Genomic DNA, 26432 nt, shown 5'->3' on the forward strand with positions numbered 1-26432 from the left:
TCAGAGTGCCACATGTGTCCCGTCTTGTTATATTACTTTCCAAAAATAAACAGCGAGGGCTCTGAAATCCTGGTGCCGGCCAAGCCAGCCAGTGTGTCAAGAGTCAAAAATCTTCCATTACGCTTGGCTCTGTCCCCCTTGTTTTGATTCCTTGGACCAGAATGTTTTGCAACATAATCCGAGCTGGAGGGTGGGTGGAAAAATAAAAACAAAACCTGTTTTTCCCCTAGGATCGGTGCTTTATCGAAACGTTTCCTTGTCACGTTATTGTTGAAGCTATTGCATAGAGTCCACCTGCCCCAGTCTTCTCCAGGTGAGCTGCTCTCTGTTTCCCGGAAATCAGTTGTAATCCCAGATCTCCAGGCCCCGACTTCTCCTTCCGCAGTTCTTTTCACGGGGTTGTCCCGTTCTTAGTTGAAGAAAAAAGACAGCAAGCGGCTTGTTTGCTCTGGCACAAAATTAGGGAGAGCAACCTGCTCTGGGATCCGTGGATTTATGTTCAAATACACGGTACGGTTTGTTTAAACAGATGCCACTGGTTTGAAATACATGCTTCTACAAAGAAAAAAAAACTGAAGCAAATGTAGAGTTGGTAACATTGCATTAGGAAGGGATTGCACTTTGCATAGCAGCTGCATTTTTGTGCTTGTTATTCACAACAAAATTAGGAAAAGCTACCTGTTCTAGGAGGGAGGGAGGGAGGAACAAAGACCCTTGAGAAGGTGCAGCCATGCAGCAAACAATGGACAATTCGTTTTCGAGTTTATGTTCTTTTTTTTTAATGAAAGGACCTCTAACTACGCCTTCCACAGTACCTTTGAATGTTTGCCTGTGGTTTTGGCCACAAATAGTTGCGGCTGTCCCGTTTCTGAAATTCGACAGAAATAATGTGTCTGCCACAGCCATCTGCTTGCAAGTCTGACGTGGTTTCGGATGTCATTCTTGGACGCGTGGAAAGAAGATCCAAGAGAAGGGGCGGAATTAAGGAGCTCCTTTGGATGCGTTATCACATCCTGTGCAAGACGTTACCAATAGCACACCAATGGAGATCCTACTGTTGTGTCTGTAGGATCGTAAACCTGCACTGTAATTGACCAATGTGCAGCTAGATCCCAGTAAGATTAAAGTGAAATGGACCAATAGCATTCACTGATGGGATGATCCTTTCATCTGTGACTGTTTACAAGTGAAGGTTTGTTGGGGGGGTTTCGGTGCAGTTTTACTTCTGGTGCTATCATGCTGGAGTCACAAGAAAGAGCTGAAATGAACCCCCAGTCACAAGAAAGAGCTGAAATGAAAGAGCTGGTCTCTAAACCCATGGATCTAACACCTATGGATTAATGACATTTATTTATTTATTTATTATATTTATCTACTGACCTCCCCTGTGGCTCAACGCGGGTTACATGGAACATGGGGGAGCACGGAGCAATACCGTATAACTCGGTAGCCGCGTTGAATGAGTAACAGTAATAACAGAGAGAACAGCGTTTAACAACATCAACCTGTTAACAATCCCATGGTTGCTCAGTTCAGAATGTTTGCTTCGTGGGGAGGGGTTTCTGGGGGACCAGTCGATGCTGTCAGTTCGGTCAACCCCAACCAAACACCCCGTGAAAGAGCTCCCTTTTGCAGGAAGACTCAAAATCTCCTAGCGCAGCTCAGGACTTGCAAGTTTATTTGCTTATTTATTTATAATTAAATTTATATACCGCCGTTCGCAGCAAGCTGGCTGGTGGCAGTTCACAATAAAATATTTCATAAAAACACAATATAATCATAAAACATCATAAAATACAATCTCTCCCCCCCCTCCCCAATATCCTCAAAAACCACAAACGCCATGGCAGTAACAGCAATAACTCATCCCTCAAGGCTTCCAGTCCTCCATCCAGTATAGGTCCCCATCAAGATTCGGGATGGTATAACAGGGGTACATACCGGCCTTGGGAGCCCAAGGAGGGGGGGAGACCCGATGTCAAACCCCAGGATTCCCAGCACAGCTTCAACCAAATGCCTGGCGGAAGAGCTCCGTTTTGCAGGCCCTGCGTAGCCCAGAGCAGTGGTCCCCAACCTTTTTATCACCGGGGACCGGTCAATGCTTGACAATTTTACTGAGGACCGGGGGGAGGTAGTCTTTTGCCGGGGGACGTCACCGCCGCCTGAGCCCCTGCTCCACTTGCTTTCCCACCAGTGCCCCTGACTTTCCACCGCCCGCTGGGTGGTGCTGCCAGCAGCAGCTGTGCAGTGCCACACCAAGGGGGAGCCCCAGCCATGAGGGCCACCAGAGAGCACCAAAGGTGAGCTGGCGGCAGAGTGGCAGGGCAGCCCCCGAGGCAGCAGCCGGGGAGGGGGACGAGAAGAAGCCGCGGACCGGTACCAACTGATCTACGGACCGGTACCGGTCCCCGGACCGGGGGTTGGGGACCACTGGCCCAGAGAGTTCCGTCAGGGCCCACATCTCTTGCAGGACTTGAGGGTCCTCCTGACTTCCTAAATGGCTCCAACTTGAATCAGCCCTCGTTTTGAACGAATTTCGTGACGGTTGTGTATTTTGTTTTTAGATGTTTTGTAGACTCCCCCGGTGGAGATCAAGAAAACAGATTGGTTTTACCTATCAATAACAATGGGCAGGTGTTGGCTTTTGCCTTGTTTTTACAGGGCTGGGGTAGCCCTCAGTCGCCCGCTGCGTTGGGCTGACCGGCCCTCCGAGGCGGTGGGAAGTTTTCTTTTCTACTGAATCCCGGATAACAGGCTTGTTTTCAAGACTTCACGATCAAGCTGTCTTAAAAGAAAGTGCTACAAAAGAGGAAAACCCCATCGAGAACCAGGTCTGAAGAAGAGTACCCACCCCCCTCCCTCCCCTCCCCTCCCCTGCGGAGCCTGAGATGTACGTGTTTAAAAACTGGTCTCTTTTTGATCTGCTCGAGGATACAGTCACCAGCTGTTCAGCCGGTTGTTGAAACAATACACGGAGGCAGGGGCTGCCGGGATTCTGCCTGCAGGTGAGGGTACCCCTGCTGGTCCTGCCGCTCGTACTTAAACCTTTTGATGGGCAGGTGCCTGGGACATGACAGCTCAGGAACGGCTGCCTTCCCCTCTCCGTCGGAGGAGGAGGTTTTAGGAAGATCCGACAAGCGGGGGAAAAGAAAGGCCTCCCAAGGCTGTCGCCGCTAGCAAGTCCTCCTCGTAATCCTTTAGATCTCTCTCTCTCTCTGTCTCTAAATGTTTATATCTATCTGGATAGACCGATATCTATATATCCGCATACAGCTAAAGCTACACCAGTGGTTCTCAACCTTCCTGATGCCGCGACCCTTTAATCCAGGTCCTCCTGTTGTGATGAGCCCCAGCCATACAATTCTGCAAGTGTCCTTTCACAGAAATTAAACCGAAACTGACCAATGGCGTGAAGATCCATTGTTCGCGATTGTGTAGAAATTGTTTTTTTTTTCCTGGGGTTTCTGAGTTCAGTTCTGCCTCTTGTCCCGTCGAGCTGCAACACCACCTGGAGCGCCTGGCGGGAGACTGGACTGTGCTGGAGGCGCTGCTGGAGCAGCTGGGAGCAAGCACGGGCGCCTGCAGGAGGAGCAGCCACAGTGGCAGCGCCATCCCCCCAGCCAAGCTGCTTGCTCTGCCGCGACCCCTGTGACAGGGTAGTTCGACTCCCGCGAAAGGGTTGTTTGACCCCCCAAAAGGGTCCCAACCCCCAGGTTGAGAACCAGTGCTCTACCTCCTTCTTCAACTGTGGTGCCCAAAACTGAACACAGTACTCTAAGCGAGGTCTAACCAGAGCCGAGCAAACCGGTGCCACCACCTTGCGCAATCCGGAGCAGGCAAATGCCAGACGGTATTGGAGAAACGTCTCCGGCTCGAACTTTGTGAAACAGCCGCCGGGCTCTTTAGGAAATTTCTTGGAAAGACAGCGGAGAATGAAATGCGAGCAATGGGGTGGTTTCATCCGCCTCGCCAGCCAACCAAGGAGGAGGCTATAAAAACAAGGAGCGCAGCGGAGAAATGTTTGCCTGCTTGGAGTTTCCCATTCCTTACGTTCCTCGTGCGCCATAAAAAAAGCGCCTTCCCATAACGCAGGCATGTCTCAAGGGCTCCTATCTTAAATCTGGGCTGGAATGTTAAAGTGCCGTTTAACAGACCTACAAATCCATCAAAGGGTCCTTTAGCGGAGCTTCCCTCGAAAGCTTCTGGAGTTTGAGGCTCTGGGTGCATCTTCTCTCGGAAGGTCAATTGCTAGCACCAGATGGGCACGCTCAAGGGCACAGGGACGTGACGAATCCAAGGTGCATTTGAGAACAAAGATCAGCTGCCTTTATCACCAGAGCTCCCAGCTCCAAGTTGGGAAATATCTGGGAATTTGGGGGTGGAGCCTAAAGAGGGCCGGCTTTTTTGGGGTGGGAGGGACTCCAGTGGGGTGTAATGCCATAGTGCCCCCCTTCCAAAGCAGCTCTTTTCTGCAGTTAGGGATGCCAGACACACCCTACAACAGTCATATGCAAGGCCCCTTGAATGTGGGGCACCACCATCCATGCCTGCTTCCAACTTTCCCTGTTTATGGTATGACTTCCTTCTGTACAAGGAGCAAGGCCAAGTGGCTCCTAATTTGCTGGCGAACAAGAAAAACAAGAGTTGGTTCTTATATGCCCCTTTTCTCTACCAGAAGGCTTCTCCAAGTGGCTGACAATCTCCTTCCCTTTCCTCTCCCCACAACAGACATCCTGTGGGGTGGGTGAGGCTGAGAGAGCCCTGATATTCCTGCTCAGTCAGAACAGCTTTATCAGTGCCCACAAGCCCAAGGTCACCCAGCTGGCTGCCTGTAGAGGAGTGAAGAATTGCCAGATTAGAAGTCCACACTCCTAACCACTACACCGAGAGTCAGATCCCCAGTGGCCTCCATCATTACACAACACCGAAATATGAAGCCTGGCCCTTGCATAATCCATTGGCCTCACCATGCTGCTTGGCACACACAAACACACACGCAAACGAAGCATCCTGTCTTACAGTCTTTTGAGGCCACCCCCTGTGAATGTCACAGAACTTGGCCACCACTGGCAGGACGGGATAGCATTAATCAGCCTGCAATATGTTTAGGCAGGATCACTCCTTGGGGCGTCGATTCTGAGATGTTCTGCATTCAATGCAAGATGGATGGTTTTGGGGCCAGAATGTTGTCGAAGGAAGGAAGGAAGGAAGGAAGGAAGGAAGGAAGGAAGGAAGGAAGGAAGGAAGGAAGGAAGGAAGGAAGGAAGGAAGGAAGGAAGGAACTGGTTAGGCCAACTCTAGTATAGACCCTCTTCCCGGGGGGGGGGGGGGGGACATTTTGCCTTACCTTTATTGGGACGACTTGCATCAAAATGGCAAAGTTGGTGAGGTGGTTACACAAGCAGACGGAGTAGCTCAGGTTGCCATCCTCCCGCACACAGCCTTCATTAGACCAGACGCCCCTCCCGTGGCTGCAAAGCAGAGAACTGCATTATTGTCATTTTATTCCCTCCGTGTTAAGCACAGCCAATTAAAACTACAGTCTGGGGCCGGGGGGGGGGGGGGTGGACCCTTACTTTGAAAACTCTTCACTGCCTCCAATTTAACAAACTCAAATATCATCCCAAAGCAAAACAAGAAGACGAAAAAGGAGGAGGAGGGGAAAAAAATCTTTTCAGAAGCTTATACATCACATTAACACAACGGGAATCGGCCAAAAATATGCAGGTGACGTTTTGTCATTGAAGTTCCAAATGGGAGGGGGGGAGGAGCTTTTGAATTAGAAGAGGCAGGCCCCCATGGAGCTTTGCAGAAGAAAGGAAGGAAGAGCGATCTCAGGACAACTTTCCCATCATTAAAACTGCCCCCGAAGCAAAAAGGTTCCAGAAGGACGGCATTATTTGCGCGCTAACGTCCCTCAGACCTACTCTGTGCAGTGCCAACCTCCTGGATTGGTGTGACAGCATTTTAAGAGCACTTCAATGAGTCAGGATGACAGGTACACAGCCAGAAAGGCACCGCGGTTTAGCTGAAGGCTCAAACGTTAAGAAGACACCCATTGCCTGTAGTGGTTGAAAGTGAAGAAGCCGCCTGGTGACTGTAGTGGTTAGCGTCCAATAATAACAGCATCCAAGCCAAGGGGCTTAAGATCCCACCCCCTGCTTCCTTGCCCACAGCCATGAGCTCTCTGCTCCGGTTGACGGTGTGGTCAAAACAGCTTCTCCTTCCCGGTTTACAGGGACAGGTGCTACTGTCTCAAAACGTGAGCCCTAGGACAGCTGCCTCTAAACCTCCATGAGGTAAATGAGCCGTAAAGGTCTCTCCAAATGAAGGGAAGCGTGGGGCTTGACGTCCGCCATATGTTCCGCGAACTCTATACATATTCTGTTCATTACCAGCAATCTGAGAGGCAAATTAGCGACCCGACTCATTGCCCGCCACTGTTATCGAAAGGCTATCTCTATCTCTATCTCTATCTCTATCTCTATCTCTATCTCTATCTCTATCTCTATCTCTATCTCTATCTCTATCTCTATCTCTATCTCTATCTCTTATACTTAATAACCTACTGGTCGAATCTCCTGAAATTACCAAAGCTGTAGAAAAAATGTTTGTCTGACGGTTTATAGAGTTCATGGTGCCAGCAGGGCTACGTTATGAGAAATGAGATTGAGAATACTTAATTCAAACCAAGCACTGTATAACTGCCCAAAAGTCATCCTTGACATCTCTGATTTGAGTTTTAATTTTTGTCATAAATGTTAGTGCTAAATTTTAATAATTGGTTCATTCCCATATAGATGCATGTGTATATACTTATATTGGAGTGGTGTGCATTGGCAAATATGTACCACATTTTACTGCTTCTGTATTGTTCTGGTTTAAACCGTAATAAATATATGCATACATATGTACATTCCATTCTGTGTTCAAAAACTTCAAATAGGAATGCATTCCTAGCCATGTCATCATGTACCTGTAATCCAGAAAAGCACAGTAAAGTTTCACGTGGTTGCTTTTGTTCACTGCTTGGCTGTACTGGAGGGCAGTCTGGAAGGAAAGGGAAGAAAGAAAGATGTTTCAGAAGTGAAGTACAATAAGGATATCGGAGAATGTCACAAGCAGAAAAACAAAACAAAACTGGCACGTTCTGATACACAGACACTCACACACACACCCTGCTTTCTTTAGGTTTCTTGCTGAAGACTCATAAGAACGTAAAAAGGGTCCTGGTGGATCAGACAAAGGCCCATCTTGTTTAGCATCCTTTATCATGCATTGGCCAAATAATCAGGGCACAGACCAACCTTTCAACTTTTTTACCATTGAGAAACCCTTCAGGCTTCGAAAACCCCCAGATGTGGTGCGATGGTGCAGAATTTGGTTGGGAAGCTGTGGGCATGCCCACCCGGGGCCCCTCCCCTTCCCACCCCCTCCAGGCCCATCATTGGCCATTTGGGGAAGGGGGCAGGCCTCCATGACCATGAGTGATCATAACGCCTCATAAATGTTAACACATTTTAAAAATATATCAAAAATTATTCACTACCACTCATTTGGGAAGCCCTTCCAGGGCTGTCAAGAAGGCCCAGGATTTCACCAAACCGTAGTCGAGAAAGCCTGACATAGATTCTTGGGTTCAGAGCCTATTCTGCACACAATAGATAATGCACTTTCAATGCACTTTAGAAGTAGATTTTCCTGTTCTGCGCAGGAAAATCCAAGTGCCAAAGCACATTGAAAGTGCATTATCCTTTGTGTGAGGAATGGGCCCAGGACGCTGGGAGTTCATTTCAACACTTATCGTGATCCCCGTGCGATGGTACAGAGAATGAAAACTGAACTAGAGATAAACACACAAAACCCACAATTTATATACAACTAAGGAACAAAAGATCTTTGGGTCAGTTTCACTTTGAACACTGGATCTGGCAAACGGGATCTGTCCACACAATGGCCAATCACGTTCCCAGAATTACGATCCTGCCTCGGACCTCAAGCTCAGACCTCGGTAGGACTAGAGACACAACAGACCTTCCCGTACACACACACACACACACACACACACACACAATGATGCTGCATCCTACCACTAGCATTCACATGTTTCAGTTTATCAGATTTATTATTATAGTCATAGCCTGGTCATAGATACAATTTACAAGCTTAAAACCATCATCGTAATCCCCAGAGCCAGAAATAGACCATTTACGAGGTCCAAGACATTCATCACAACATAATTGAACTGAATAAATTAGACTGAATGATTTAAAGGACCATAAAAATGTAAAAATAGCCACGGGACACTAAGTATAATTCTAGGACTCGATCCCCGCCCTCCATTTGGCATCATTAGTATTGAAATTATATACACGGGTGCAAAAGCAAGCCGCTCGTCTCATTGTGCAAGGATCTTAGTGTGATAACAATTTACCTTGTTTGAACAGTCTGATAGCTTTCATAAGAGGGAGGCAAGAATCTGATCTACTCGGATATGGAGATTCCCTTTAGCCCCAAAAGTTGAGGCCATGAATTGACTTGTGCTCCATGATTCCGTCTAAGCTTTTGGAAGGGGCCATATGGGCCATCGAGTCCAACCCCCTGCTCAATGCAGGATCAGCCTTTCTCAACCAGGGTTTTGTGAAACCTTGAGGCTTCTTGATGTTCTGGTTGGATTTCCCAAATGGGTGGGAGTTAATTAATTTTTAATTTTTTTTTATGTTTTAAACATTTACTGGGTGAGAGGACCATATATGGTCATGTGGAACCCACCCCTCCCAAAATGGCCAATGATGGGCCTGGAGGGGGTGAGAAGGGGAGGGACCCCAGGTGGGCATGTACCCAGCTCTGCTTTCCAACCATATTCTGCACGATCACACTACTTCTGGGATTCCTCAAAGCCTGAAGAATGTTTCAGGGGGTCCTCAATGGCTATATGTAGAGGAGTGGGGAAGCCCACCAGGCTTACCAGATTAGAAGCCCCCACTCCTAAATAGCCTTATTTGGCTTCTACATCTGGATCATTTCAGCACGATCCGGTAAATCACTTGCTCTCACCCTGTGGCACCCTGGGAACTGGATCTGGCAACCTCAGCCCTCCTGACCCGACTACCGATGGAGAAGATCTTTACGGCCAACCTCAGCCACGTCTCTCTGCTTATGGCTCTTAGCCACTGGACACCACGGAACAAAATATTCTCACCAAACCAGCACAGGGCATAAAACATTGCTATATTATCAGCTGCTGTTGAGGCCATTAGAGGGCAGACAGGCACACCTCTGTTCTGCCCGGATCCCACCCCGACGAGGGTCTCCCCTCTGCATCCGATTTTAATTTTCCATTTATACGGGATTTCTGACTCCTGCGAGGCACTATGGGAGCCATTACTTGGCCGAACGGCATGATAAACAGGGAAGTGAATATGTGCCTTCTGTTGACAGCATTCTGTTCTCATTTATATCATACATTTCTTCCCAGGCAGGACTGAAGGAGGCATGCACTGGGCGTGCTGATTAGGACACAGCCAGGTTCTCCGGCCACGTACATTCCAACCATCTCCTTCCACGGCAAAGGCACCTTTCTGGCATGATACAGCAGCAAGGGAAGGGCAGGTTGGGAAATCCATATGTGGCCCACTCCCTACCATGATGATCACAGACTGACCTCCGCAGGAGCCGGGATCAACAGATAGCTATGATGGGTTGGCACAAGCCTGCTAGGGTTGCCAGAACTACAGCTCATAGAATCAGGAAGGAGGAGGAGGAGGAGGAGGAAGAGGAAGAAGAGGAGGAGGAGGAGGAGGAAGAAGAAGAGGAGGAGGAGGAGAATTTGTTCTTATAGGCCACTTTTATCTACCCGAAGGTATCTCAAAACGGCTTACAGTCGCCTTCCCTTTCTTCTCCCCACAAGAGACACCCTGTGAGGGAGGTGAGGCTGAGAGAGCCCTGTTACTGATCAGTGTTGTGGTGAGCCCAAGTTCAACCAGCTGGCTGCATGTGGGGGAGTGCAGAATCAAACCCGGCTTGCCAGAAGTCTGCACTCCTAGCCACTGCACCAAGTTAGAACCACTAATCATAGTTAGAAGGGGCCTCCAGGGTCCTGTAGTCCAACCCCCTGCAGAATGCAGGAAAGTCACAACTACCTGCCCACCCACAGTGACCCTAATTCCATGCCTAGATTATACCTTCCAAAACAAACCAGAATCCCTGGCAAGCCTGGCCTGGAAGAAATTCACCTCCTGATCAGCGTTTCTCTAGGCATACAAGAAAGGGCCACAGGCAGAATCCCTTCTTCCCACCCACTCACAATTGACTACAGAGGTCAATTCACCTGGAGAAAATAGCTGCTTTGGTGGGTGGACTGTGGCACTGTGCCCCACTGAGGCCCCTGTGCCCCCCGCAGGCTCCATCCCCAAACCTCCATAAACCCCTGGAACTGTCAGCCATGGGCATCTGGAGAGTCACAGTCTGGCCACCCCTACTCTATCGCATTGTATTTCATTGTAGCCCCTGCCCTCGCTGGGATCTCCCCACAATTCTCCAAGAGCCAGAAGGTAAATTCAAGCGGGTAGCCGTGTTGGTCTGAGGCTGGCAGCTTTACTTTCCCTGTGGGCTTTGAAAGGACGACTTATCCCAGTGGCATCCATCAAATCATGAAGGGCAGGCAGGGAATCTGTCACAGGTATAACCAACTTCATGATGCTGTGGCAGAAGAGCCACAACATGAAATCTGACATCCCAGAGACATCTGGAGCCGTCCTCTGAGTTGTGGTGAGTTCTCCCCACCGCCACCGCCACCCTTTTGTCTGTTCTCCATTTCTTTTCATAAATCATCAAAAGGAAGACCTGTCTGACAAATTCGGAGCCCCACCGAAAACTGCGGAAGCAGAGGTGATAGCGCCTGCCTTGTCACATGGGAATGAAAACGGTGCAAATTTCCTTCTTGTCTCTCACAAGACCAAAGAAGGGAGAGTCAGACGTGGGCAGAGGAGCTATCTCTGCATCGGCTGATAAATAATTCCCTGTCTCTGCCAAGAGATATGCTGTTGGATTCCGTCCCTCGCTACCCTGCGTGGCTCCCGTACAACAGATAAGCTTCTTTGTGGAGCCACGTTCTTACCCACGCTCCTCTGTTCTTTCCAAAACAAGGTTTTCTCCTTCCTGAAAAATCACAAAGCACCCTACGTTTCTCCACTTATATAGGCAGAACGGCTCCTTTTAGCCTTCGTTTTGGAGAAGATGGCTTTGAGAGAAAAAGAGGGAGACTATGAACCCAAGATGTTCCGTGGAATAACAGAGAGGGTTGTGAAGCATCGGGAAGGACACGAAGGCCATCTTTTCATTGCAAAATTAACTTGAGGGATTTGCTGCCCCAAGAAATTGGGATGGCAAATACCAGTGTACCTACAGGAGCACCTTTCTCCCTTATAAGCTTTCCAATCAGGTGCAATCCATCCTTGGTCCACCCCTGTGATGGCCTAGCCCGCCAACAGGGAAGGGCTACGGGTGTGGATTCTGATATACCAGAGTCAAAATTATACCCCAATGGATAAGAAAGCCCTTGCTCGTCTCAACAGAGATAGCCCAGGGAAGCCCAATCCCGTCAGATCTCAGAAGCTAAGCAGGGTTGGCCCTGGCTAGCATTTGGATGGGAGACCTCCAAGGAACATGAGGATCATGATATGGAGACAGGCAATGGCAAACCACCTCTGAACGTACCTTACCTGGCTGCCAGACAATCATAGGATCTCCTGGCTACACTACACACATGGTAAACAATAAATTAAAAATACCTAAATGTAATGATGTAAAACATTCCTGACATTCCAGGAACAATGATGATTTTTCTCCTGGGATGTCATGGGCTTTAAAAGAAAAACTGACAACTGGAGATAGGAATATCTCTATGAATTTCCTTTCATTTCATAAGTAGGTTGCAAGCTCCTTCCATTGTGAAGCAAAACCTTTTCATTTATATCTTGGCAATGAAAAGAGCTGCTTACTTTTAAAAAACTGAAAGACTGGAATCAAAGAACTGGGATACCTAGCATTCTGCTGTTATATTGATGAACTGCTAGTTATTTGACATTTTAAAAAATAACAATAAAAGCCCTCAACCCTAGTGCTGGTGAATCCCCTGAGACTGCCAGACCACCAGCACACCTCTAGTTTTCTGGCTGGGGGGCAGGATCTGTCCCCTCCAGTGCTGGTGGTGGGGAGAAGCCTCCATTAGGGATGAAAGTCATGATAACTTGATCTGACTTCTTCCCTTTTCCTCCCTCCCTGCCCACACTTTTAATTATGCCTCTAATCTCTTAGAGAAAAGCCATTTCTGTATTTTTTATACATTCCAGATAGCGATTCAGTGATATGGCAGATAACTGTAAGATGGGTAATTTCTTTTTAAACCATGATTCGGTATGGAAGCATAGCGATAATGGTCCGATTGCATAATCAGGCCTATATGACGGACATAATTTAAAAACAAGAATCTGGAAAGCACATATCAAGATCAGGTAGGTTGTATTTTGGGTTATGTATCTTGGGAGGGGGGTTATTCCAAAAATAAATTTAAAAAAACATAGCTGCACGTTGAACTCTTCTAGTGGAAGTTCCTTGGCAAATGAGAAGAAAACGAATCATTCTTTGTCAAAACAAACCCATCTTTGACTGCAAGGACACGGCATTCCTCGGTTTAACAGTTTAGCCCTTTCCATCCAAAAATGTCAACGCGGAGAAAGAAGATGGTAGGAGAGGATAAGGAGATACTGTAAATAGAGTGAAGCCTCTCCTTTTAAGCCTGTGTTAAGAACATAAGAATATTAACAGAGCAAAGCTTCAGGTATCTGAAAGTGTGAGCTTCCGTAAAAAACCTTATATCTTGAGTAAAACTTGGTCTGTCATAGGCCCATTATGCACGGCCGCCGAAACGGCGATTTCGGGTCACATGGAAAACGCGGAGGGGGAAGACGCGAAGCATACCGGTTATGTACGGGGCGGGGCGCGACGGCGGCAAAACCCAGAATAACCGATTATGCACGCGGCGATCCGGGCGCCGCTTCTGGTTGCGCCCCGGTCACCCGGAAGCTGCGCTTTCTTCCGCGTTTCACTGACGCGGCTTTTTCGGCGGCATGCACCGAAGCTGCGGCCAGTTGCAGCCGGCTCCGTGCGTTATCGGTGATTTTAGTCGCTGCCATTCCACCCCGAATGTGCGCTAAAACCCCCGTGCATAATGGGTCCTAAAGGTACCTCTGGATTCAAACTTTGTTCTGATGCTTCAGACCAACACAGCAACATACCTGAAATCTATAAGATCATCAGGAGAGCTCTGCTGGGTCAGACCAGTGGTCCATCCAGTCCAGCATCCTGTCTCACACAATGCCCAACTGGGTATTCCAGAGGTCCAACAACTGGGCACAGTTGCTGGGACCTGCTAGATCACTCCAGTCATCCTTCTCATCCAGCATCCTACCGCATACAGTGGCCAACCAGTTCCTCTGGATGGCCAAGAATGGATCATTGAGGCCAAGACCTTCTCTTGATGTTGCCTCCTGGCTCTGGGATTCAGGGGTCCAGTGCCTCTGAACCTGGAAATTGACTTGAAAGACAGTGCTGTTGTATCTGACCTAAGAATATGGCATCTGGTCTCCTTTTAGGATAAACCCACAGGTGAGAGAGCATCAAAGATACTTCATGGCAATTGCTGGAGACAGATTCATAGAATCATAGAGTTGGAAGGGCCATACAGGCCATCTAGTCCAACCCCCTGCTCAACGCAGGATCAGCCCAAAGCATCCTAAAGATTCCGGTCACACCCTGAAACGTTCTTGTCTGCTCTGGGTTCATTTGACTCCAGTCTCACTGAAGTCTTTGCAAAACAACAACATCAACAAAGAAATGTCAGAAAGCACAAAGTAAATTAATATTTTGGGAGCTATATCTGAAGCGATATGCTGTGGACCACTTCTTTGAGGTTACTGGAGACATGCAGACTCAGAAGACTTGGAAAACTTAATTCCCAATCTACTCTCTGGGCCTGCTTTGTAACTTAACAAACTTTGTAACTTTGAACTGTGACAACATGCACCAGTGTGGTCCCATCCCCAGATCCGCCGCAGTCTTCTTATTGTGTAGTTCTGCTCTCTGTAACATCCATCATTTCACCGTTCATTTTCGTGGGATGATAGGGACGGTCAGGAAGTGCCTCAGAAAGTCCCAAGGGTGCTCTGGAAAGTATAAGTACGGATGTCTTCAGGCGTCGCCTGGTGTGTGGGTAAATACAGTCCATCCAGCTGGTTACTACGGGAGATAATAACCAGGGACAGAAGGATCCTGGATGCTCATTAAACAAAAGAACGTCAGGCTCAGAAGGGATGCCCATAAAAGCAGGGAAGCAGTCCGAACTTCCATTTTTGTACTCCTCCGCCTCATAAATGAATAAGTAAAACTATCTCTCTTGTTAATGCGTTCCGTTCTCTTTCTCAGCAGAATCGTGGCTGTTACGACCTGCTGTGCTGTTATAGAAAGCATCCCTCTCCTTGGAAGACGCTGTCCTATCCTTGGCTAAAAAGACCAGCAGGTCAAAGCAAAGGGCCTCTTCCTCTCCAGGCCACAGGGATGTCAGCCCAGCTAAGTGTGAAGAAGATTGTTCAGGGGGACAGTCCGCCCCTTGAGAGCTCACGGATCTAGCTCCACTTACAGAGAAAGAGGGCTGGAGGTCCTTAGAAGAACTTGACCCCCTTCCGTATTGCAGCCTTGCCTCTGCTTCGTCGCCCCAAAAGGTTTCTGGCTTGGATCCAAAGTCCCACTTCAATGGGCAGCCTGCACTGAGGGCTGCCAAGCTCCAGTTCTGGCCTTGAGGGATTGCAACTGTTGTGTCTGTTGACCTGCTGAGGACCAAATAGGAGCACCTCTCCTTGTAAGGCACAGATTCTAACCCCTCGCTAGCATTGTACCCCACTGAAGTCCCGGTCCTCCTCAGGCTTCATCCTCAAACCTCCAGGAGTTCCCCAACCTGGATCTAGCAATCCCCCCCCCCTCCAAGTCCCCTTGGGTGGCCAAGGAGAACCTTAGAACCCAACCGTATTCTGCACGATCGAGCCACTTCTGGGGCTTTTCGAAGCCTGAAGAATGTTTCAGGGGGTTCTCAATGGTCAAAAAGTCAAAAAAGGCTGACGTACACGCACAGACACACACACAAAGAAAGGTATGTGATGGAAAAGTCCAAAATAAATTTAAGGTGCTTCACCAATACCTCCCCCCGCCCAGAAGCCACTAAAGAAGGGGGAAGATGATGAAAGGACATTGAAAATAACATCGATGGGCATTCATATTGCCAGATGTGTCTCTTTCTAACCATGGGATGAGGGGATCTGGACACAACCAATCCAACCAGAGATCATAGAATCATAGAATCATAGAGTTGGAAGGGGCCATGCAGGCCATCTAGTCCAACCCCCTGCTCTAAGCAGGATCAGCCCTAATGTCAACACGGAGAAAGAAGGGAAGATGACGGGGACCTGACCCAGTTTGTCCTACGGAGCCAGATCGCTCCCTGCAGAAAAGAAACATCTGGCAACTCACAAACAAAGGCAAAACTCAGGAGGCTTGCCACAAATTCATTGCGGGCTTGCTCCGAGGGGGGAAACATCCTCCCTTCCAAAATATTTGCCTGATTAGCTAATTCCACTGCTTGCAACAGTTCTTTTCCTTGATAAGAACCATTTGCATTTCCAGTGGAACACAAGGGGCTCGGTGAACGCTATTCTTCTTAGGATTCAAAGCCATTAGAACGGCGAGAACGGAACGGATAATTCACAGCGTTCTGTTCGAAGCGACCGGGATGAAGGGGAAGTGTCAAACGGAGCCCTGGTGGGTGGGAAGGAACATTGTATTCCAGAGACACCTCCCCAAACTTTGAGGTCCTCCGGAGAGGCCCAGGTCCGATCTGCTTCCTTTAGTGATGAGACGCAGGGAACAGGTAGTCAGCTCTGGATCGGGAAATACCTAGAGGAAAATGGTTGCTTTGGAGCAGGGGTAGTCAAACTGCGGCCCTCCAGATGTCCATGGACTACAATTCCCAGGAGCCCCTGCCAGCATTCGCTGGCAGGGGCTCCTGGGAATTGTAGTCCATGGACATCTGGAGGGCCGCAATTTGACTACCCCTGCTTTGGAGAACGGACTTTTCGGCATTCTTCCCCACTGAAGCCTCTCCCTCACAACCCCACCCCCAAAGTCAGCATGGTGTGGTGGTCTTAAGGGCGGTGGCCTCTAATCTGGAGAACCGGGTTTGAACTCCCACTCCTTTACATGCATCTAGCTGGGAGACCTTGGACCACTCACAGTTCTCTTAGAGCTGTCGTCACGGGACAGTTCTTACAGAGCTCTCTCAGCCCCACCTACTTCCCAGGGTGTCTGCTGTGTGGAGAGGAAGGGAAGGTGAATGTAAGCCGCTTTGAGACACTTGGGCCTGCTGGGTGACCTTGGGCCTGTCACAGTTCTCTCAGAGCTCTCTTGGCCCCACCTACTTCACAGGGTCTCTGTTATGGAGATAGGAAGTGAAGGGGATTCATAGAATCATAGAACCATAGAATCATAGAGTTGGAAGGGGCCATACAGGCCATCTAGTCCAACCCCCTGCTCAACGCAGGATTAGCCCTAAGCATCCTAAAAGATCCAAGAAAAGTGTGTATCCACCCTTTGTAAACCACTTTGAGACACTTGAGGACTGCTGGGTGACCTTGGGCCATTCACAGTTCTCTCAGAGCTCTCTTGGCCCCATCTATTTCACAGGGCCTATGTTGTGGAGATAGGAACTGAAGGGGATTGTAAACCACTTTGAGACACTTGAGGACTGCTGGGTGACCTTGGGCCAGTCACAGTTGTTGTTGAGATTTCAGCATTAAGCCAAAGGCAGGAGGTTAGTCTAACAAGGCAGGAGGCAGAACAGAGCGTTGCCTCTCAAGTGGGAGTTTCATTTCCGATCACAGATAACCGTAGCAGAAAGAGCTGTCCCTCCACGGATTTCTCTAATCGCCTTTGGAAAATAAGATTATCAAGCTGCTTAGAGAAGGATAAGCTGGAAGTCTTGAAGATGCGGGGGTGGGATCCTTGCCCCCACACTTTCGCCTTTCGCCCTTGCCCACTGGGGCTGTGATCTCCTTTGGATTTCCTCGCAGGAAGTTGCTGGCCTCAGACTTTCATTTGGCATCAGGCCCGTGCAGCAGAAGAAAGAATGCTGCATTCATCTTGATCTCTTAGAATCATAGAATCATAGAGTTGGAGGGGACCTCCTGGGTCATCTAGTCCAACCCCCTGCACTATGCAGGACATTCACAACCCTCTCGCTCCTCCACTGTCACCTGCCACCCCCTTGAGCCTTCACAGAATCAGCCTTCCTGTCAGATGGCTCTCCAGCCTCTGCTTAAAAATCTCCAAAGATGGAGAACCCACCACCTCCCGAGGAAGCCTGTTCCACTGAGAAGCCGCTATAACTGCCAGGAACTTCTTCTAGATGTTTAGACGGAATTTCTCTTGAATTAATTTCATCCCACTGGTTCTGGTCCATCCCTCCAGGGCAAGAGCGAACAACTCTTCCCCATCCTCTCCATGGCAGCCTTTTAAATACTTGAAGTGGTTATCAGATCCCCTCTCAGTCGTCTCCTCTCTAGGCTAAACAGACCAAGCTCCCCTAACCTTTCCTCATACATCTTGGCCTTGTATTAGAATTTGCAAAATGTTTGTTGAAAGGTGGTGATCCGGCATGACGCAGCGGTGAAGAGCGGCAGCTTCTAATCTGCAGAGCCAGATTTGATTCCCCGCTCCTCCACATCTGGGTGACCTTAAGCTAGTCACAGTCCTGGTAGAGCTGTTCTGATAGAGCAGCCCAAGGTGTCTGTGGTGGGGAGAGGAAGGGAAGGCGGTTGTATGCCGCTTGGAGACTCCTTCAGGTAGTGAAAAATGGGGTATAAAAACCAACTCTTCTTCTTCATCTCTGCTGCGCTTAGTTGAATGGACTCAGTTAACACTCGTCTCTTTTTTTAATCATTGTGCACTGGTTTCATTAGCGAAACAGTTTCCTTCACATTTTTGGCCCTCGCGGCAGCAGCTCCAGAGTCCAATATTTCACATATTTGGGAGATGAGGTGGCAAACTGTTTTGCTCCTGACCTTTCAGCGTGGCGTCCTGCGATTGGCTCCTCCGCCCCTCCTGGCTAATCTATGGGGAAAGGGTGGATGAGGCAGTCAATGCAAGCCACAGGCACATCCGTGGGGGGGACAGAGTCCGGGTCAGCGTTGCAGATTGTCGTTTTGAGCTGTGCCTTCGGGCTGCGCACGGCTGCATAGATTCGGCCCCCGGCAACGGGAACACAGCAATGGGCAGAGAACGCATGCAAAGCTGCGACACACGCTAAATTAGCATACCGACGGAACATCCACCCGGGCGACGGACTTCGGGCAGGATCATTAAGGATGCATAGCTGCTTTGTGGGGAGCGCAGGCCGGTTTGTGAGAGATGCTATGCCAGGCTGACATTCCCCAAGGAATTGGTCTTAAAGGGGCTATTGGACTCAAATTTGGTTGGGATGCTTCAGACCAACACGCTTGAATTCCCCAAGGAAAACATCTGACCTTTGCCAGCATTATCGTGTTAAGCCTGTTTGTAAACTCTACCAAAGGCAAAATCTTAATTTAAGAAAATGGGGGGGGAGGGAGTCATTGCTATAACATCTCCCCACTTCCCCCAGAGAGATAGCTTCTGACAGCTCCATTCAGGAGAGGGGCTTTTTGCTTCTTCGGGGTTCCCCTGTTAAGGAACACAGCCAACGTGGCATAGTAGTTAAGAGCAGCAGCTTCTAATGTGGCAAAGCTGGGCTTGATTCCCCGCTCTTCCACATGCAGCCACTTGGGTGACCTTGGGCTTGTCACAGTCCTGATAGTGCTGTTCTGACAGAGCAGTTCTCTCAGAGCTCTCTCAGCCCTGCCTAACTCTCAGGGCGTCTGTTGTGGGGAGAGGAAGGGAAGCCACTTTGAGACTCCTTTGGGCAGTGAAAAGCCGGGAATAAAAACCAATTTTTCTTCTTTTTCGTCTTCTTAAAGGCCTGGTATTTGCATTCCTGCGTTCGCGTTCCCTGGGAAGGGCCAGGTCAGCATTCCAGAAAACGTGCGCATAGCGCAGCTTGGGAGGAGATGGTTCCCCTCTCTCACTGCCTCATCACCAGCCGCCCACACGTCCTTGGGGAGGTCACCTGACACGCTGAGAAACTCAGCCCTTTTGCAAGGGCGCCCGGACAGAACCGACGAATGGGTTTCCAAGCGCCAATCTGGAACAGGCCTTGAGCGACGGCCCTTGAAGGGAACGCGCCTCTAATATATACCAGCTGCGGCCGATGTTGAGAATTACAGCAGGCCAGCCCCAGGAAGGTGTGAATAGCTAGGCGAATCTCAGCATCGCAAAATGTGAAGGCAAATGAAAAATCTGTTATAACATCTGTATGACCCTCGAAAGGGGGAAATAATGAGCAGAAAGAGAGGGGGGGGGGGGTGTCTGGCAAACTTGCCTCTCTGCACGTGCTGGGTCAAACTCCCACAGAGGAGTGTTATAGAATCACAGAATCCTAGAATCCAAGAGTTGGAAGGGGCCATACAGGCCATCGAGTCCAACCTCCCGCTCAATGCAGGATCAGCCTCCAGCCTCCAGGAGAAGCTTGAAGACCACCAGTGAGGGGAAGCTCCCCACCTCCTTGGGCGGCTGATTCCACTGCCGAACTACTCTAGCTGTGAAATTTCCCCCCCTGATATCTAGCCAGTATCGTTCTACAAGTAGTTTTAAGCCATTATTGTGGGTCGGATGCTCTGCTGCCAACAGGAACCGCTCCCTGCCCTCCTTCAAGTGACAACCTTTCAGTAATTTAGAGACAGCAATTTAAAGACAGCAATTTAAAGAACACAACCTCCTCTTCTCCAGGCTGAACATTCCCAAGTCCGTCAGCCTCTCCTCTTAGGGCTTGGTACCCAGGCCCCGGATTATCCACACCCTCTCTAATTTGTCCACATCCTTTTTTAAAGTGAAGCCTCCAGAACTGCACACAGGTGGGGTATGACCAACGCGGTATGCAGCTGGACTAGGACAGGGGTAGTCAAACTGCGGCCCTCCAGAGGTCCGTGGACTACAATTCCCATGAGCCCCTGCCAGCGAACACTGGCAGGGGCTCATGGGAATTGTAGTGCACGGACCTCTGGAGAGCCGCAGTTTGACTACTCCTGGACTAGGACATTCTGTTGATATAGCCCAAGACTGCATTTGCACCTTTTTTGCCATGCACATCACACGGAGGTAAATTCTGAACGTTTTCAAATCGTCCAACCACCGTCTGGGTTCTGGCTGTACCATAATCAGCGACCGGTCCCTCTGGAAACTGATCTAATGTATTGTGGAATGCAGCAAAGAGTCATTTGGGCCTGGCCCGGTTCCCCAGGCCATCCGCAGAGTTTCTCGGCCAGGCTGTGCTGCAGAACAGCTACAAACAAAGACGAATGGATGACTTCACAAATCCCCTTTTCATTACCAAGCACCACCCCCCAAAAAGAGTTGCCTGAAGTTTTTTCCTTCTTTCCCATTACGGGGCTTGGCTCGACAGTACCGTTTTGGTGATCAGGATTCGCAAGCATGCCTCCTCCAAGAGCGAATAACTAGGATTTCAGCCATACCTATCAGACAGCTGCCTTCAAAAAAAATAAAATGGAACACAGTACGACTGATTAAGTTTGGAAGCTAAATGAGCATTTGAAAGCACACACTATAAAGGGGAACGTTGGAAGAGCAAGCAAACATTTTAAACGCACGTTTGTTTGTTTTTTAAATAAACACCAATCTAGTAATGACTCGTTGGATTACTGGGTTTTTAAGAATAATTCGTATCAGATTGATTTGTGTGTGTGTGTTTGTGTGTGTGTGTGTTTTTAAGCCACATACGTTACAAAAGCCAGAAATCCTCCGGATTCAAAGAAATGAAATGAACAAGCCCTAACCAACGTGACTGCAATGGCTGTGAGTTTACAGAATCTGAGTTACGTGAAAATATTATCACAAGGTGTTACTTTGTTGTGATTATCGGGACTCTTTCTAATATGGTGCCCTGCGGGGAAACCAAGTTCCAGATGCGCCGGAACACAACTGATAAAACTCAACACTGCATTGGCTTTTGTTGTATTGTTCTTTTGCCATGGGAGATGCATTCCTAAAAATGACTGTGTCAGATTAAAGACACGCTTTGTCAACCAGGGCCTAGTCTGCACACAATAGATAATGCAATTTCAATGCACTTTAGAAGTAGATTTTCCTGTTCTGCACAGGAAAATCCAGCTGCCAAAGCACATTGAAAGTGCATTATCCTGTGTGTGCAGACTAGGCCCAGGTTTTTATGAAACCCTCGGGTTTCTTGACAGCCCTGGAAGGGTTTCCCAAATGGGTGGGAGTTAATTACTTTTTAATAAATTTGTTAAACATTTCTTGGGGGATATCTGGTCATGTCGACCCAGCCACCCCTCCCAAAATGGCCAGTGATGGGCCTGGAAGCGGTGGGAAGGGGAGGGGCCCTAGGTGGGCGTGTCCACAGCTCTGCTTCCCATCCACATTTTGCACGATTGTGCCACTTCTGGGGTTGAAGCCTGAAGAATGTCTCGGGGCTTTCTAAATGGCTGAGGAAGGCTGGGTTAACAGGAAGGGGCTGTGGATCAAGAGGCAGGACATCGGCTTTTACAAGAAGAGGGTCCAAAGTTTTATCCCAGTTCTCCCTGCAGAAACAGACAACCTGAGGCACCACTTCATGGTGTTGCCGGTTTTGGGGAGCCCAGTCTGAGAGCAGATGGTTGTAAGCCGCTTGGAGACTCCTTCTGGTAGAGAAAAGCGGCATATAAGAAACAACTCTTCTACGGATGAGCTGACGTTTCTTGGGCATGGCACCGGAGAAAGTCCAACTACAACTTTTGGATTTTTCATCTCCCTCAAATTTCCCACATTTATATTCCTTCCATTATATCTGTGAAGGATTTTTAGATTGAAGTCTCTCTCTTTCCGATGAGTTTCGAGGAAGTTGCCCCTTTAAATCATTTTTTCAAGATTTCAACCTCTGCAGCTACATTAGAGGCCTCCCAAGTGGCTGGCTGCACAATAGGAAACATCAAATCGAAACAACATGGGTCCAAAATAGACCCCGGACGTGCTTTAAACTCTGCATTGTCACCTGGGGATTTGCAAGCCTAATTGTAGCCCATCGGCCACAGCTTTAAGGGTCTCATCCAGACCCTGTTCAAAGGTGAGAAGGAGAACAGTTTCCAAACTCGGATGCAAAAGCAAGGCTAGTCTACCTGCAATGTACATAACAACAGGTTTGGGTTTTTTTTCATTGAGTTTAATGGGGAGGCAAACTACAGGCTAAGAGGCAGCAGTTTTCTAAGTGGGTGATGTGAAGCAGGTTAATGCATGACCCTGTTTTGAGCGCTAATAAATCAGGGGTGGGGGGAATGCAGCTAGGCAGGGGAGGGGTTGCTGGCAATTTCTGGAGCTGAGCAGAGCCGAGCTGAGCCGAAATGGAAGTCATTTAGATCTCATTTATTCTGGATACCTTTTCTTGCCGCAGCTGGGCTAGATCACTATGACATCTAAGCACTAGCCAAAAATTGAAGACGGGGTGCCAGCATCAAGATGGAAAGGTACTCTGTTTTCATCTCAAAGGAGGGGGAGGGAGGGGGGCATAGTCGGGTGACTTTATCCTGGAGGCCCTTTTGATGTATTTGGGCTTTTCCCCCCTTCTTTTTTACTTAAAAGGCTTCTTTAGAAATGGAGGGAGAAAAAGGTTTGGGTACTGCTCTCCCCCAAAGTTAAGGTGACCAGATTGTCCCACTTTTGGAGGGACATCTGGGGGCACCTGACAAATTGTACTTATGTTGAAATTAAAATATATATATTACAATACTATTTCTGTGTTCTATGAAAAATGTTGTTGCTCTATATAGACCAAATTTTTAATTCACCTGTCAATGGTGTCCCGCTTTACCAATCTTAAAATCTGGTCACTTTACCCAAAGTAAAGGGTTTTTATTAACACTATTTCTGTCAGCATGCTAGATATTACTTTAAAAAAAACTACTTTTTTTCTTCTCCATGAGAAGGGAAAACATAAGAAGGGGAGGGGGCACTGCACAGAAGAAGAAGAAGAAGAAGAAGAAGAAGAAGAAGAAGAAGAAGAAGAAGAAGAAGAAGAAGAAGTTCTTATATGCCGCTTTTCTCTACCTGAAGTTGTCTCAAAGTGGCTTCCATTCACCTTCACTTTCCTCTCCCCCCAACAGACACCCTGTGAGGCAGGTGGGGCCGAGACACCTCTGACAGGAGTGCTCTGTGAGAACAGCAATATCAGGGCTGTGACTAGCCCAAGGTCACCCAGCTTGCCCGATTAGAAGCCGCTACTCTGGTGCAGAAATTATCCCTGCCGGAAAGGTCATGCTGGATTAGACTGACCTTTTCCTTCTTTCTTTTTTTTAATCCAGATGTATGGTCCTCATGTTCCTCTCCTAACTACCCAGGGAACAAAATTACAGAGTGTCCCAAACCCATTTGTTGCAGGGAAAATGACAAAGCTTTGAAGATGGGGGTCGCTCCAGAGGGCAGCCCTGCTTTAACATAACAATTTTCCTCTCTCGTCCCCCCGCCCCTCCTTGGAGAAGCAAAATCTCCCCTCCAGAACTTGTCCTCTCTTTAAAAACTGCTTTTGCCGCCTGCCCCGGGCCAAGGAGAGATGGCTCTCCTCCACCACCTAGGTTACCGCAACCTGACCTGAGCAGCAATTAATTTCATTAAAGCCACGATGGATTCTGGCACAGAACATACAGAGCTCTGCAGCACCCAAGAGGACGTTCTGATCTGGGATTACAGAAGCCTGCAATAACTTAAGCCAAAAAATGCATCTTGTCTCAGATTCAGGGGGGATCAGCTTTAGACAAACATTGCTGTTTTTTTATAGCTTATAAGGTATCCTTCCCTGCGTTTGAGATGCTATCAATGGAACAGCCTTGGCTCAGCCTGCAGAAAGCCCCAGGTTCGATCCCCAGCATCTCTGGCTGAACACCATCCATGGGTTTAGAAAGTGGGCAGGACTTTTGCCCTGCGAGGCTTCCGATTGGCCATTGGAGGTAAGATTGGCTATGCAGATTTTTCAAGGCTTTGTTCAAGTCAGCAGCTGCCTCTACAGCACCAGGAACTGCCCCCCCCACTGCCTCCGCGTGGCTGGAGGTAAACCGCAGTGGCAGCCATTTTGGATCTGGCCCCGCATCCTTCATCAGCTATTTCCTTAAGGATAAATAAACGAACCGCAAAGAAACCTCAAATACAGAAAAGATGCAAATTGAAAAAGTATACAAGCAATTGTGAGAACAATATACAAACCCGATAAAACTATTCTCAAATGCAGCGTTCTCTGTGAATTGTCAAAGGATCAATTTGTGGGACGTTTGTGGGCTCAAAACATCTGGAGACCCCTGCCCTGTGTGAAGAACCATAATGACTTGGGAAATTCCGACAGCAACGCACAACACCCTGATGTCACTTCCTGTTCAAAAATGGGAAGTGATGTCACTTGCTGAGCAATGTCCATTTCTGAAACGCCCAACCCAGTTATGCTCCCAGCATAACTGGCAGCTCAAGGCAGGCAATCCTAAAAACAGGTTTTTTAATACCTGTTTTTATCCTTTGGTTTTTATCCTTGTCCAACCTGGGACAAACTTCAGCCCAGAAGACATATTCCAGAGCACCTCATGGACTCCCAATCTCCTCGCAGGTGTTCACTGCCTGCTTACAAATACACTTGTATATATTTGCTGCTTTATCAGGCCTTGGAGGACATGGGAAGGCGAGAAAAAGACCACTGCTAAAAATAATAAAAATAAATGGGTCGATCCTTTTGTGTTGATTAACAAGGACGCCAAATCGCCCGGGGCAGAGCTTTCTTATCACAAATTGCAAAGGGAGGAAGGAGGGGAGGAATAATAAAAGGATATCTGATATATCTAGCACAGTATTGATAGATTACCCAGCCTGTCATTTGGTATGCCACTATGAAATGTGGGTGAACAAAACTGAAGGATGAGCCTGAGCCAGGGAAAGGAGAAATCTCATCATCGACAAAGTGTATTCCGTTCTTAAAATGAATACAAAAAGAGTCAAGGCGAAATTGCCAGATGCCAGCAAAACCGCAGAAAAGGCAATAACTGGGAAATTATGAGATGATGCCGTAAAACCGTACGGGGATGAACTTTTGTATAAGGGCTATCAGAAGACGGTGGCGACGGCTTGAGCGTATGGGATGTGTAACAGAGAAGACCTCAGAGGGCCACCGAAAAGCCGTGAAAGTCACTGAAAAGATTCGGTTCGGATGAAGCTGGGGGAAGCCATCCTACTGGGAGAGTAGGAAAATGGCGAAGGAAGGAAGGAAGGAAGGAAGGAAGGAAGGAAGGAAGGAAGGAGGGAGGGAGGGAGGGAGGGAGGGAGGGAGGGAGAAAGGAAGGAAGGAAGGAGGGAGGGAGGGAGGGAGGAGGGAGGGAGGGAGGGAGGGAGGGAGGGAGGAAGGAAGGAAGGAAGGAAGGAAGGAAGGAAGGAAGGAAGGAGGGAGGGAGGGAGGGAGGGGGGAGGGAGGGAGGGAGGAGGGAGGGGGGGAGGGAGGGAGGGAGGGAGGAAGGAAGGAAGGAAGGAAGGAAGGAGGGAGGGAGGGAGGGAGGGAGGGAGGGAGGAAGGAAGGAAGGAAGGAAGGAAGGAAAAGGAGGGAGGGAGGGAGGGAGGGAGGGAGGGAGGGAGGGAGGAAGGAAGGAAGGAAGGAAGGAAGGAAGGAAGGAAGGAAGGAAGGAAGGAGGGAGGGAGGGAGGGAGGGGGGAGGGAGGGAGGAGGGAGGGGGGGAGGGGGGAGGGAGGGAGGGAGGGAGGGAGGAAGGAAGGAAGGAAGGAAAAGGAGGGAGGGAGGGAGGGAGGGAGGGAGGGAGGGAGGGAGGGAGGAAGGAAGGAAGGAAGGAAGGAAGGAAGGAAGGAAGGAGGGAGGGAGGGAGGGAGGGAGGGAGGGAGGGAGGGAGAAAGGAAGGAAGGAAGGAGGGAGGGAGGGAGGGAGGAGGGAGGGAGGGAGGGAGGGAGGGAGGGAGGGAGGAAGGAAGGAAGGAAGGAAGGAAGGAAGGAGGGAGGGAGGGAGGGAGGGGGGAGGGAGGGAGGGAGGAGGGAGGGGGGGAGGGAGGGAGGGAGGGAGGGAGGGAGGAAGGAAGGAAGGAAGGAAGGAGGGAGGGAGGGAGGGAGGGAGGAAGGAAGGAAGGAAGGAAGGAAGGAAAAGGAGGGAGGGAGGGAGGGAGGGAGGGAGGGAGGGAGGAAGGAAGGAAGGAAGGAAGGAAGGAAGGAGGGAGG

At 48.9% G+C, this 26432-nt stretch overlaps 1 protein-coding gene across 3 annotated transcripts in view; it reads right to left on the reverse strand.

Moving 5' to 3' along the window:
* ADGRD1 (adhesion G protein-coupled receptor D1) overlaps positions 1–26432 on the reverse strand; it is a 180081-nt gene that overhangs the window by 83973 nt on the left and 69676 nt on the right. For all 3 annotated transcript variants that reach the window (XM_077318836.1, XM_077318834.1, XM_077318837.1), the window contains 2 exons: positions 6977–7050; positions 5348–5471 (listed from right to left, as the gene is read on the reverse strand). In XM_077318836.1, coding sequence (XP_077174951.1) covers positions 5348–5471; positions 6977–7050 — 198 coding nt within the window. The remainder of the gene's footprint in view (positions 1–5347; positions 5472–6976; positions 7051–26432) is intronic.

The sequence above is a fragment of the Paroedura picta genome, unplaced genomic scaffold (assembly GCF_049243985.1).
Source record: "Paroedura picta isolate Pp20150507F unplaced genomic scaffold, Ppicta_v3.0 Ppicta_v3_sca26, whole genome shotgun sequence".
NCBI classification, from domain to species: domain Eukaryota; kingdom Metazoa; phylum Chordata; class Lepidosauria; order Squamata; family Gekkonidae; genus Paroedura; species Paroedura picta.